Source organism: Girardinichthys multiradiatus, chromosome 17, assembly GCF_021462225.1.
Source record: "Girardinichthys multiradiatus isolate DD_20200921_A chromosome 17, DD_fGirMul_XY1, whole genome shotgun sequence".
Taxonomy (NCBI): Eukaryota; Metazoa; Chordata; class Actinopteri; order Cyprinodontiformes; family Goodeidae; genus Girardinichthys; species Girardinichthys multiradiatus.
Window position 1 is genome coordinate 6,129,744 of NC_061809.1, and position 15,257 is coordinate 6,145,000.

Consider the following 15,257-nt stretch of genomic DNA (forward strand, 5'->3'; position numbering starts at 1 on the left):
GTACAAGTATTTACAATGGCGACAGCAGGATCAACCTGAGTAACTGATTCCTGGAAAAACCTCTTCAACAGAACAAAGAGGCAGATGTCTTTCTGAACAGAAAGTCTCTGGCGATGTGGCTAAATCTTTCACAAGGTCAGAGACTTGGATGGGTTGCTGCAACTGAGACTTGTGGTTTGTCTTTCTGGATGGTGAGCGAAGCATCACACAGGTGGTCTGCAGATGTTTGTGATGCCTTTCTCCGCTGTCCACGTTATCGTCCATCAAGTGGGTTTAAAGGGCTGGCTGAATTGACGGCTGCCACATCACTAAGAGGTAATCGGAAAAATGCAGAATTAGAAGATGGTGCTCACAAAATATTACAATTAGTTATACCCCTCAAAAATTAATCACATCTATAATATTATACTTGGCTGACACAGTAGTCATGTTCTGGTGGTACCTCCTCCAGGGCAGACACCTCAGCTGAAAGCTGGTCCTGCCAGAGAGCACCGCTGACTGTCTCAGTCCCGACCTCACCCTCATCCTCTTCTACAACCTCCTCTGGGTCATCCTCTGGGGCCATGACATCCTCAGCACCAAGGCAGATGTTGTGGAGGATGGTGCATGCTGTTATGACCTGAAAACAATTTAAAAGGGTGCATATATGTGTATGTGTATATATTATGTATAATGTATATATAAAATGGATCTAGGTCAAAACTTACGTGAGGTACAAAGGTGTCGTGCACCTCCAGTGCTTGCAGGAAGATGGCCCTGAATCTGGTTTTCATCATTCCGAAAACACGCTCTATTATAGATGGCTGTTAAAGCGCTGGGCTCCCACACCTTTTCTTGTCCTCTTGTAGGGAGTGATGAGCGGGAGTGGATATTGGAGGCATGGGTACCTCCATCAGGAAGGATAAAATGCCCTGGAGGAGGATAAACTGTACAGTGGGCTGTGGCGGAGCACCGTAGAGTCATGCACTGACCCAGGCCAGCCCACATACGTGTCAATAAAATGGCTCTCAGAAATGGCTTGCAGGATTATGGAAGGGAAGAATTTCCTGTTCCTGTAGCACTGACCATCAGGGCTGCTTGGACACCTGATGCGGATATGGCAGCCGTCAATTGCACTCACAGCTTTAAGAAAAGCTTTGTGGCGTGCCAGCCCTGCAAACTCACGGGACACTGCCTTAAGTCCTCAGGGGTCTTTAGAAGGTAGATGACCTGGTGACGAATAGCCACAATCTCCTCTGTAACTCTGTGGACGATGCGATGGACAGTAGAGCGAGGCATCCCAAACACTCTGCAGACCACTCTGTAGGATGTGCCACTTGCCAGCCAGAAAAGAAAAACCAAGGTCTCAATAGTAGCACCCCATCCATGTTACCTATCCTGGTGCAAAAGATTAAGCAGCACTGACAGAGACTCCCTGCTCAGCCGAAAATCAGGCCTTGTGTCTTCCTGGTTGAAGAAGCGTTTCAGGACTGGGACACTCAGGTTGATCCTGCTGTAAAGGGGTCTGGTCTAGAAAAGGGAATAATGGAGATGGAAAAACACATAATTTTTAAGGCATGCTTCTGGATATTTTAAGTGATCGAAGCAAGTAGATACTAATACACCAAAAACACTGCATTATTATATAATTATCTAAGAACAGCCAGAGGGGATCAAATACTTTATAATTCCCATCTATCTTAAAATTTTAAGTTGTTGTTTATATATATGTATATATATATAAAATATGTCGACATACATTAGCCATAAAGTTGCTATCTCTTTGTTTATTGGCTAGTTAAATCAAACATCTTTTTTACCTGAACATGATTGTCTCTGGATTGTACCTGGAATCAGAAATTATAATGCTAACTGAATTATAAATACACTTTTAAAACATGTAGCACATTTCTTCATTAAAAATTCATATTGAAAAGCTTATTCATTCTCAATCACACTCCCCAGCGATACAGTTGGATTACATAAAACTGTCCATTTATTCTGGTTAACCTTAATATCACCTGAAATTTTAAATCAATTTTCAGTAACAATTAAAATAATAACATAAACTGTTAGAAATCACTTGTGTTAAACGTTCACTGTGATGACTGCCAGCGGGAGCTTAGTGCCAATAGTCTGGTCAAATCTCTACCGGGTTAGCTCACCTCACCGCCGGTAGGGCTGGCGTGGCGAACACGTTGGAGCACGTTTGAAATTAAGCGATGTCTAGATAAATCAAGCAGATATTTCACGTCTACATAGTTATATTCCCGCACTAAAAACATTGTAGAAGTTAATTTGTGTCACAGAAAGTGTAATTTTCCACAATTTACTCACAGCTTTTGTTGCTATGGTCCGCCATGGCTTCCCCTGCTTGACCAATCCGCTTCGACCCACAATGAATGATGGGAAATGATGGGCCGCGAAGGATACTCACGACCCATCCTTCAAATCGGGCAAAATAAGGACACATTTGTCGGCAGCATTTGCTCGGAATGATTCATGAATTGGGACAGCCTTTGTCGCCGCGCTGTAACGTAATCGGCCTACAAATATGGCCTTCGAAGAATGCAGCCCCTGGTACATTCCCTTTCCGGTTGATTTTCTGAAATGTAAAAGTGTTTTCTGAAATGTAAATTTGTTTTCTGAAATGTAAAAGTGTTTTCTGAAATGTAAAAGTGTTTTCTGAAATGTAAATTTGTTTTCTGAAATGTAAAAGTGTTTTCTGAAATGTAAAAGTGTTTTCTGAAATGTAAATTTGTTTCGCATCTTGTTAAATTGTTTTCTGAAATGTAAATTTGTTTTCTGAAATGTAAATTTGTTTTCTGAAATGTAAAAGTGTTTTCTGAAATGTAAATGTATTTTCTGAAATGTAAAAGTGTTTTCTGAAATGTAAATTTGTTTTCTGAAATGTAAAAGTGTTTTCTGAAATGTAAATTTGTTTCGCATCTTGTTAAATTGTTTTCTGAAATGTAAATTTGTTTTCTGAAATGTAAATTTGTTTTCTGAAATGTAAATTTGTTTTCTGAAATGTAAAAGTGTTTTCTGAAATGTAAATTTGTTTCAGTACTTGTAAAAGTGTTTTGCACCCCCGGCCACCATATCATTTCTATCTTTTATTTTGATTGTAGTATTAACTTTTCACATTATTTTCTTAGGTTTTGCACTCCCAGCACCTGAACGAAACACCACTGAAACCATGGGTTAACATCAGTACTTCTGGGCAAGTGGACTCTGGACAATGCACCTGCATGGCTGGCATTGCAGAGTCATGTACACATGTTGGCTTTCTCCTGTTCTAAATTAAAGCTGCAGTTCGGATAAGGGGGACCAAAACTGTGACTGATGCTCCATAACAACCGACCAGTAATGTCAACAAAGTTCACGCAGAGATTGGTCACAGGATTGACTTCTCCAATGGAGAATCTCCAATGTTTCCAGATTTATATGAATTCTATTTGTGTGTCTTATATGTATATGTTACACTTATATATATAGGTCACTAATATATATAGATGTATCTATATATATAGATGTATCTATATATACAGATATATCAATATATATCTATATCGATATATCTATATATCAATATATAGATATATATCGATATAGATATATGTTTATATACAATATATATATATATATATATAAAGCTGAAAATTTTATAGAAGTGACATCTTAGTACATTGCCACCATTTTACTCAGAACACAGTAGCACTGATCCAGGAGTACTTTCTATGAGAAGGAAGGGTTTTTACTAGTGCACGTTATGCCCCTGATGATTTTGCTCAGTAATTCTGCTGTAGCTGCTAGAATTTATATACCTGTCGCTTTCTTTAGAGGTTAGACCTTTGTTGCAGTGCCACTTTTTGGTACATGTTTACCTCAGACCGCCATTGTTTTGCAAAGTAATGCTGCTGTTACTGTTTGATTTTTGTTTTGAAGTTTTAACTTTTGAAATTACAGGGCCACATTTTCACTTTTGCGCTTTATGCCTCTGAGTATTTCTTATTTACTTGAAGTGCTAAATTTTAAGTGTATTGTATCACTGGACTTGCTGTGATTCCACTACATTGGCACCAGTGGCGCATGCTGGTCTTTCAAGGAGAGGAAGCTCAAGTTCAAGATCGCTGATTCGCTCATTTCGCTGTCAATCAAAAAGGGATTCAGCTTTGGACAGATCATCCAATCATCATGCAGAAGCTGAGCGTCCGGGCCAGCCGAGGCCAGCCCACTGCCCCATAGACCCCCAGAGACGCTGAGCGTCCGATAGGTGGGACGAAGCCCAGCATTTATCCAATGACTCGTCTTGTTTCGCTGCAGTCGATGCTGCCCCACAGACCCCCAGAGACGCTGAGCGTCCGATAGGTGGGACGAAGCCCAGCATTTATCCAATGACTCGTCTTGTTTCGCTGCAGTCGATGCTGCCCCACAGATCCCCAGAGACGCTGTGCGTCCGATGGGCGGGACAAAGCCCAGCATTTTTGCTTCGCTATTGAACTGTTTAAAGCACTGTGAAGCTGCGGGAATGAGTGAGAGGAAAGCCGCGTCGTTATCAGTGATAAGAAGCTGATTCTGAACAAAAGTTGAGCGCGTTGTAGCGCATATTTAGTCAATGACATGTACACACAACAGTATATATTTGACCACTTATTTTTTTACACATATTGGTTGGAGAACAGCACAGTCATAATTTTGCCCAGTACCACCGCCATGCTCAGTGGTATGTTACCCCGCAGCAAAGTGTATAGTTCTGCCGCTGTGCTCTGTTGTGTTGCTTCCACGGTGGAAAACGGAAAAAAACGCACTCCATTTGGCACACTTTTCCCTCTCCTATGGCAGTCCGTTCGATAGCGCATTAGCCAAATGAAGAAAGGGTGTAGGCCATTACAAGCACAGTCCACCAAACGCAGTGGAGCTGAAAAACAGCATATCGCACATTTCCAAAAGAAAGAGACACTAACATAGGACGTGTCAACCAGATGGAATAGTATTCTGGAGATGATCAAGTGTTTTCTGCGATTCAGAAACCATTGAGAGATGCACTATCTCAACATGCAACCAATGTCACACTGTCAACACAAAGTGAGTTGGATAAACTGAAGAAGTTAGAAACCGTGTTGGAACACTGCAGGTAATTTACTGCCATTTGTTTCTTAATAAAAATGAGTAATTGTCAAAAGTGTGTGTCTGGGTGGATGTGTGGGCATGAGTGAATGAGGTTAAGTCCTAGTGTGTAAGGGTTAGATGTCTGTATGTGTGTTTATTTGTGAATGGAAGTAACAAGTCACTGATTCACTTTTCTCTAACTGCAGGTACATAACTGAACTCCTGGGAGGAGAGAAGTTTGTTTCCTGCTCAGTGGTGCTGTCAGCATTGTGTCACTTGTTGCAGGTCATGAAAGTCTATGAGGATGACCTAGCCTACATGGTAAATTTTAAGGAGACCATCAAAACATAAATGGAGAGACGCAAAGAAAAAAATTTATATTAATCGGCTCAGGGTTGCCAAAGCATTTGATCCAAGGTTTAAGGACTTCGAGTGTCTAAGTAGACCAGAGAGGGCTGAGGTGTAGGGCTTCATCATTGGTTTGCTAACGGAGGGACAGAGACCTGCACAGCATGAACCAGCAACATTTGAGCCATCCAGGAAAAGACGAGTTCTCATGGTTGCCCCAGAGTCTTCGTCTGATGAAGTGGGAAATGTATAGAGCAATACAGGGCATAGCCAACTATAGACATGGACGACTGTCCCCAGCAGTGGTGGTCCAAACACAAAAGAGCACACAGTGAGATCGCCAACCTTGCCAGTACCAGGCCACATCTGCACCATGTGAGGGGTTATTTTCACTGTCTGGGCATGTTGTAAATAAGAAGCTAGCAGCTCTGTCATCACAAAATGTCAGACTTCTTTGTTTGAACAGCTGGTTCAGTGCAAAAAAAAAAAAGTAGACCTAATGTCTACAACCTACACACTGTAAGTTGTAGTTCCTATGTGTTCCTCCTTTGTGGTTTTATATTCATGTAAGGAAAAGGAGAATATGTTTTGGTTACTCAGCATCTGTTAAACACAATTGGAGAGCAAACCCACATGTTATCTTTTACAATTAAAGTACAGGTCCTTCTCAAAATATTAGCATATTGTGATAAAGTTCATTATTTTCCATAATGTAATGATGAAAATTAATATTCATATATTTTAGATTCATTGCACACTAACTGAAATATTTCAGGTCTTTTATTGTCTTAATACGGATGATTTTGGCATACAGCTCATGAAAACCCAAAATTCCTATCTCACAAAATTAGCATATTTCATCCGACCAATAAAAGAAAAGTGTTTTTAATACAAAAAACGTCAACCTTCAAATAATCATGCACAGTTATGCACTCAATACTTGGTCGGGAATCCTTTGGCAGAAATGACTGCTTCAATGCGGCGTGGCATGGAGGCAATCAGCCTGTGGCACTGCTGAGGTCTTATGGGGGCCCAGGATGCTTTGATAGCGGCCTTTAGCTCATCCAGAGTGTTGGGTCTTGAGTCTCTCAACGTTCTCTTCACAATATCCCACAGATTCTCTATGGGGTTCAGGTCTGGAGAGTTGGCAGGCCAATTGAGCACAGTGATACCATGGTCAGTAAACCATTTACCAGTGGTTGTGGCACTGTGAGCAGGTGCCAGGTCGTGCTGAAAAATGAAATCTTCATCTCCATAAAGCTTTTCAGCAGATGGAAGCATGAAGTGCTCCAAAATCTCCTGATAGCTAGCTGCATTGACCCTGCCCTTGATAAAACACAGTGGATTAGGGTTACATTCTATTGTGTAATTTTAATTTCTCTATTTTGATCCACCTTAAAGGGGTTGTTTTTTTAGTGACCCCTGATTATTGGGATTATTTACAAAATAAACATTTGAAATATTGTTGAGCTAGCAGCACCAGTTTTTTGTGGAGAATACTGTGGACAGTATGTTATTGTTTAGGATTGCTTCAATAATAATAAACATAGTTGTGTGAAGATAATTTTTGCCCTCTTTCACAACAAGAGAATTAGAAATACACAAAACATTCCAGATGACAGCCCAAATATATACACTGCTGAAAAAAATAAAGGGAACACGCAAATAACACATCCTAGATATGAATGAATGAAATATTCTCATTGAATACTTTGTTCTGTACAAAGTTGAATGTGCTGACAACAAAATCACACAAAATCATCAATGGAAATCAAATTTATTAACCAATGGAGGCCTGGATTTGGAGTCATACACAAAATTAAAGTGGAAAAACACACTACAGGCTGATCCAACTTTGATGTAATGTCCTTAAAACAAGTCAAAATGAGGCTCAGTATTGTGTGTGGCCTCCACGTGTCTTTATGACCTCCCTACAACGCCTGGGCATGCTCCTGATGAGACGGATGGTCTCCTGAGGGATCTCCTCCCAGACCTGGACTAAAGCATCTGCCAACTCCTAGACAGTCTGTGGTGCAACGTGATGTTGGTGGAGTGAGACATGATGCCCCAGATTTGCTCAATCAGATTCAGGTCTGGGGAACAGGCAGGCCAGTCCATAGCTTCAATGTCTTCATCTTGCAGGAACTGCTGACACACTCCAGCCACATGAGGTCTAGCCTTGTCCTGCATTAGGATGAACCCAGGGCCAACTGCACCAGCATATAGTGTCACAAGGGGTCTGAGGATCTAATCTCGGTACCTAATGGCAGTCAGGCTACCTCTGGCGAGCACATGGAAGGCCATGCGGCCCTCAAAAGAAATACCACCCAACACCATTACTGACCCACTGCCAAACCGGTCCTGCTGAAGGATGTTGCAGGCAGCAGATTGCTCTCCATGGTGTCTCCAGACTCTGTCACGTCTGTCACATGTGCTCAGTGTGAACCTGCTTTCATCTGTGAAGAGCACAGGGCGCCAGTGGCAAATTTGCCAATCCTGTTGTTCTCTGGCAAATGCCACCCATCCTGCACGGTGTTGGGCTGTGAGCACAACCCCCATTTGTGGACATCAGGCCCTCATACCATCCTCATTGAGTCGGTTTCTAACCGTTTGTGCACACACATACACATTTGTGGCCTGCTGTTGGTCATTTTGCAGGCTTCTGGCAGTGCTCCTCCTGTTCCTCCTTGCACAAAGGCGGAGGTAGCGGTCCTGCTGCTGGGTTGTTGCCCTCCTACGGCCTCCTCCACATCTCCTGGTGTGCTGGCCTGTCTCCTGGTAGCGCCTCCAGGCTCTGGACACTACGTTGACAGACACAGCCAGCCTTCTTGCCACAGCTTGCATTGATGTGCCATCCTGGATGAGCTGTACTACCTGAGCCACTTGTGTGGGTTGTAGAGTCCGTCTCATGCTACCACAAGTGTGAAAGCACCAACATTCAAAAGTGAATTGAACATCAGCCAGAAAGCATAGGTACTGAGAAGTGGTCATGCACAACAACATGTGAAATTGATTGTCAATCAGTGTTGCTTCCTAAGTGGACAGTTTGATTTCACAGAAGTTTGATTTACTTTGAGATATATTGTGTTGTTTAAGTGTTCCCCTTTATTTTTTTGAGCCGTGTGTATATATATATATATATAGAGAGAGAGAGAGAGAGAGAGAGGTTGATTTTGTATTTATTGGATTACACCTCAGTCCGGCAGATGGCGGACTACACTGAATGTGTTAACTGCCCATGAAAACTACAGAAGAAGAGGCTCGTTTCAGCCGCAGTAAGCTAACAAAGTTATCCTGAGACTCTAGAGTTTTACCTGCTTTGTCTTAGTTGTCAGCCGCCACAGACTCAGGTACGTATGTTAACAGCTGATAAAAACTAGAAGAGCGGTTTAACTCAAAGCGCATACTAGAAACATGGTTGATTCCAGCTCATTGAAACTGGCTGCGGACACCCAGCACAGGAGAACCGTGTCAGAGTGGGGGCTCGGTGTGCAGCTGCACAGCTCCGTTTTATCCGCATAGCCCGAAGTTCTTTATCAGGCGGTCTTTGAGATCTCCTGGTGTGTCAGATCAGCTATTAAGAACAGCATCAGGTGCCGGAGATGGATATTTTACAACTAGGTTGAAGTTGGCTTCTGATTGTAGCTTCCGATTCGGATAATAGCTAAAGGGAATTTCCGCCTCATATCTCACTACCCTGAGCATCTTGAAACAGCTCTAATTTAAAAACAACAATATTTAGACTCTTCAAACCTGGACTAGATTATGTTTTACTAATAGAATCTTCAAACCCAGTATGTGATTTTTGAAACTTTTATTTGATCTGTGAAATCTTTATTATAAAGCTGGGTAAGTTCACTCTTAATGGTATCTTTTTCAAAGACAGATAAAAATCAAATTTATTAATTCCTTAGCTGCTCTAAATGTTTCGTTCACACAGCAGAATTTAAAGAACACTTACAACAGGCTCAAACGTTACGGAGGGAAGTTTGCCTTAATATTTAACAACAGTAAAAGTAATTTTAATTAAAGAAACATTTGTAATCAAATCTTTTAAAATTGCAATGAAATATTTTATTTAAGTGAAGGTTTGTTACAAAACCATTTTCTAAATTCAAATAATTTTTTCTCACTAAGTGAAAAAGTTATTTGCAAAACAGAAACTTTTATTTGTGCATGTTTGGGTCTCGCTGTCTGTTTTACTGCTTGCAGACAGTATCTTTCAGTTGCAAATCAGCTGTCCTAGAATCTGCAATACAAGCAAATGCAACTCCAATTCTAATGAGCTCAGGATGTTGTGTTAAACAAATAAAAACAGAAGACAATGGTTTGCAAATCCTGTTCAACCTTGATGTTGAAATTGATAAACTTTATTGTTTTTCTTTTTACCAAATATTCTTTCATTTTGAATTTGATGTTTGCAACATGTTCCAACAGAGCAGGACAGGTCATGTTTACCAGTGTTGCATCACCTTTCCTTTAACAGCACTCAATAAGTGTTTGGGAACTGAGGACACTAATTGTTTAAGCTTTGTGGGTGGAATTCTTTCCCATTCTTGCTTGATGAACAAATTCAGTGGCTCAACAGTCCGAGATCTCTGTAGTGGTATTTAGCACTCCATAATGAGCCACACATTTCAATGGGAGAAAGGTCTGAACTGTAGGCAGGCCAGTCTAGGACTTGCACTCTGGCCCAGAGGACATGACGTCCACGATTTCCTAAAACTATTTGAAATGTGGACTTGTCAGACCACAGCACACTTTTCCACTTTGTGTCAGTCCATCTCAGATGAGCTCAGGTCCAGAGAAGCTGACGGCGTTTCTGGGTGTTGTTGATATATGGCTTTGGCTTTGCATGGTAGTGTTTTAACTTTTAGTTGTAGCAACGGACTCTGTTAACGGACATTGGTTTTCTGAAGTGTTCCTAATTATAGGTGATAATATCTTTTATAATATGGTGTTGATTTATAATGCAGTGCCTCCTGAGGGGTCGAAGGTCATGGGCATTCAATGTTGGTTTTCAGCCTTGCTGCTTATGTGCAGAGATTTCTCCAGATTCTCTGAATATTTTGATGATATTGTGGACTCTAGATTATAAAATCCCTAAATTACTTGCAATTGTACATTGAAAAACATTCCTAAACTGTTGGACTATTTGCTCAGGCAGTTCATAAAGTGGTAAACTTTGCCCCATCCTTGCTTGTGAACATCTGATCCTTTTCAGGGATGCACCCAATCATGACACTCACCTCTTTCCACTTAACCTGTTCAGCTGTGGAATGTTTCAAACTACATTCCTCAACTTTCCCAGTCTTTTGTTGCCCTTGTCCAGCTATTTGGAATTGGTTGCGTTGAGACCAGCCCATCTTTTCCCAGTCAGTTTTCCAGCTCTGATCCAGGCAGCTCTTGTGCTCTTCCCTTCAGGAGAATAGTGCAAACTAACGTCTGCTGTCACAGTATTGCTGCAACCACCAGCAATGTACCTTTTCACCATATTACCGATGTTTTTACACAACTTGGCTTCTACCTGGATAGCTTAACATTGACCACTCACACAATGACTGACCTGAGGGTTCCCCTTTAATGTCACTTCCTGTCAAATTTGGACTTGCAGATTTTTACACAGAAATATACCCATTTTGTGTTACCATGTCTTTTATCATATTAGGTGACTTAGTGCCCAGTTCAATTTCCGCATTAGTAGGGAAAGCCAGGGTTCTAGCCAGCACAACGGACCTCTACACTGAAAATTGTCACCGCTACGCTGAAATTTAGGCTGATACACAAATTTTTTATGAGTGTATTGGTCCTTTGACATCTGGGCTCCCTCTGTCTGGTTTTTATGTTGTCAATAGCGCATGTGCTGAGTCTGTTCCCGCTTCCTTTCCCCCTATGCGACAACTAACCATAAAGCTTTCTAAAATCATGTCCGCTTCGAAAGGTGGGTATAAACGGCGTCATACCATGACGGGCATGACGAAGAAAATCTTTTCTCGTGCCAAAAGCTCATATAAATTTCAAGTGAGAACCCTGAAAGCCTGTCACAGGCACACAAACTCTTAAACTTTATTCCTTAAGACAGACACCTCAGACTGCAAGATGTCTTTCCCTTACGTCATTTTCACAGGATTATATTCTAAAGAATTAGCAGGACTGCTCATTGTCAGTGTTTTGTATTAATTGTAAAGTGAAAGATTAAAAATGTAATCTTATAAGTCTTTGAAAATAAACATACCACAGTAAGCCTCATAAGAAAAAAATATATTTACAATGGAACGATGTACGTGAAGAGCACTCTAACATAACAGAATATTTATTGGTAATTAAGGAACATTTGTTTTATTACATCTCAACACACAACTTAGAATTTCACCTGATCAGGTTTAAAAGGCTTTTTGTGATCATTTAATTTTCTAAAACTGAACTTAGAACCCTAGGTTTATTTCAGTTAGTTTTCCTTCCTTTCTTTGTGGTTTACACATTAAGTGAACTTGTCCTACACTTCTTTCTCAGTTATGGCCGGCTTGTCCAGCTATGCAGTGCGCATGGCTAGGCTGAGCTCAAGGATTTTTGGAGAAGTTGTACGGCCGACAGACTCAAAATCAATGAAGGTGGTCCAGCTGTTCCAGGATCCTCCGCTGCCCCGGCGAAAAGAGGTGTATGAATGGTATCCTCATCACAAGATTTACTATGCCATGACCCAGAAGCTCAGGTTCATGGGACTGTTCAGGTAGTATACATACTAGTTTTACAATGTGAACAATTTTGGTATTCATCACCATCTCTTCTTTTTCTGAGTTTGCTGTTCTTGTTAATCTTGATTTTTTTAATCAAAGATCAGTGCTGCCTTTGATTGTGATAACATGTCATACCTAAAAACTAATTTGTTTCATAAGTTTGGAGCAAACATTGATGTGTTCTGACAGAAAAAGCATGGAGTGTTTGCTGTGAGACTAAAAAGAGAAGGCAGCAGCCATACTTGAACAGAATGTCTACATTGTATTACAGTTAATAATAAGAAGAAAATATTTATGTTGGTATTGGTGACAGATATATTTAGTGGTTTTTCTACCAAACTGATTCTAGATTAGTCTCAAAGGTCATTTTGATCATGAGCTGAAGCAAGGTCATACAGACCAGCAGCCAATGGAAATGTTTTAAGCACCAGGGTTAAAACTCCTGGGACAGTTTTGCTATTGACCTTCCTAATTTAAGTAAAAACTATAGGTTTCAATATTAATTACAATAGGCCCTTGCAGTTTTCCTGCTCGGGCCTAATAAAAGGATCAGATTAGAAGTGAAATAACTTTAGTTCACTCTGTCTAATCTTCTGGGTTTTAATTTTGATATCACCCATCAGAGTTCAGGAAGGCTCAAGTGGTGCATACAGGCGCACTCACAGCCGCAATGTTCCATCAGAAGTCCTCCACAATGAGGCCTTTAAAGGTGGTCAGTTAGAAATTCCAGTTAATTAAAATGGCAGCAGGGCACTGAGCTCTTACGAGTACTTTCTCCTTTGATATTTTCGGAGTGGCTCGGTAATAATTTTAGACTTAGTTTGACATTTCTAAAAGACAGATAGCTATGGCCTCCAAAGCAAAATTCAACCAACAAACAAGACTCAGGTAGACAAGACCAAAAGCTACAACATATTCAAGGAGGTTGCTATGCTAATAAAGTACAAAGTGAAGATGTGTCTCTCACAATGCACATGCGCCTTAGATGAAAATTTCAGACCCCTCCATGATTTCTAAGTGGGAGAACTTGCAAAGTCGCAGGGTGTTCAAATACTTATTTTCCTCACTGTATATCTAAGAAGCAGTTCTTCGCTGACTGCAGTCCTGGGGTGATGTGGGAGTGACAGGAATACCAGATGTACGTCAAGCTGCAACAGGAGTGAATCTACTTGTTATTTTTTCATCTAGCAGCATTAAAAGTTAGTTAAATGGGCATAAAGATATCTTTCAGCTCTGCTGAGGAGGCTATTAAAGCCCCGATGTAAATCTGTTTTAGGAGATACAGACCAGCCTAGATCTTCTTGAATGGAGAGCTCTTGTGGTGTTGTTTAATGACTGTACTTGATTACTTAACGTATATCGCATACTTTTTTTTATTTTTATGTTTCTGTTCCCCTCTCATTGAGTATTGGTCCGATTGATTGATTGATTGAACTAAATTCTGTGGGTATGGTAGTAATAACGAGGTGCCATAAAAGCAGAAAGTTGTTCTTAGTAATGACAGCACTTGCTGAGGTTTCTGTGTTGTGGGCTGGTTAAGTATGTTTTGTTTATTTTTTTATCATCTCTTTGTTATTAATGTGTTAATTCAATTCAAATTCAATTCAAAAATACTTAATTAATCCCAAAGGGAATTTAAATGTTGTTGTAGCTCATATTATTAAGGTTTCTTCAAAGAGCCTTTGTAGATGCTGATGGCTGTGGGCAGGAAGGATCTCCTGTACTGTCTTTCTTACAGCAGATCTGAAGAAGCCTCTGAATGTAGACACTGTTGTTGTAGGACAGTCTCATGAAGAGGATGCTAAGGGTTCTCCATAATGTTCTTCATTTTATGAAGAATCCGTCTTTTTTACAATGATCTCCAGTGGTTCCAGAGGAGTCACCAGAACAGAGCCAGCTTTCTTTATCAGCTCGTTGAGCTTTTTTAAGTCCCTAGCTCTGATACTGCTACCCCACCAGATGATGGCAGAAGAGATCATACTCTCCACAACAGACTTATAGAAGATATGCAGCATCTTGCTGCAAACACTGAAGGACCCAAGCTTCCTCGAGAAGTACAGTCTGCTCTGTCTCTTCTTGTAAATGGCTTCACAGTTGCATCTCCACTCCAGTCTGTTGTCCAGGTGAACACTGAGGTATTTATTATCCTCCACCTCTTCTCCCATTATGGAAATGGTGTTTGACCTATTCCTGTTTCTCTTAAAATCTAAAATCATCTCCTTTGTTTTAGTCACGTTCGAGATTCAATGATTGTTTCCACACCATGCTACAAAGCGGTCCACCAGCTCCCTGTACTCACCTTCTTGTCCATCTCTGATCCACCCCACAACTGCAGAATCATCCAAGTATTTCTGTAGATGACAGGAGTCTGTCTTGTACTGGAAGTCTGAAGTGTACAGAGTGAAAAGGAATGGTGAGAGTACAGTCCCCTGTGCTGCTGACTACCTGGTTAGACACACAACCCTTCAGTCTCACAAACTGTGCTCTGTTTGGTAGTCTTTGATCCAGGAGATTGTTGAGGCCTCCACCGGAGTCTTCTGGAGTTTCTGACAAAGCAAATCAGGTTGAATTGTGTAAAATGCAATGGAGAAATCAAAGAACATGATCCTCACTGTGCTGCTGGCTTTGTCCAGATGACAGTAGGTTTGTTGAAGCAGGTGTATTATGGCATCTTCAGCTGCAACTCCACAGCGATAAGCAATCTGAAGGGGGTCTTGATAGTTTATTCTTTGCTTACTCAAGTGGGCCAACAGGAGTCTCTCTAGGACCTTCATGATGTGGGATGTCAGGGCAACAGGTCTATAGTGATTGAGGACTGATGAGGGAGTTTTCTTTGGTACTGGAACAAGACAGGAGAACCTTCTTCTGGGCCAGGTTAAGTTTGAAGAGGTGCTGCAGAATCCAACAGAGCTGCTCTGCACAACCCTTCAGGACTCTAGGGTTGACACGATCTGGACCTGCAGTGTTATTCTGGTTCAGTCTTTGCAGTTGCATCTTCACCTGACATCTTGAGACACATAGGTGGAAGGGGGAGGCAAAGGCAGCATCAGCATCTTCTGATTTGAGTTGAAGCCTCACATG

At 41.1% G+C, this 15,257-nt stretch overlaps 1 protein-coding gene across 1 annotated transcript in view; it reads left to right on the top strand.

The window, feature by feature from the left end:
* The first annotated feature begins 8,653 nt into the window (after positions 1–8,653).
* Positions 8,654–15,257, top strand: part of mrps33 (mitochondrial ribosomal protein S33) — a 9,252-nt gene continuing 2,648 nt past the window's right edge. The window contains exons 1-2 of the mRNA XM_047389395.1: positions 8,654–8,789; positions 11,953–12,169. Coding sequence (XP_047245351.1) covers positions 11,955–12,169 — 215 coding nt within the window. The 5' untranslated portion in view covers positions 8,654–8,789; positions 11,953–11,954. The remainder of the gene's footprint in view (positions 8,790–11,952; positions 12,170–15,257) is intronic.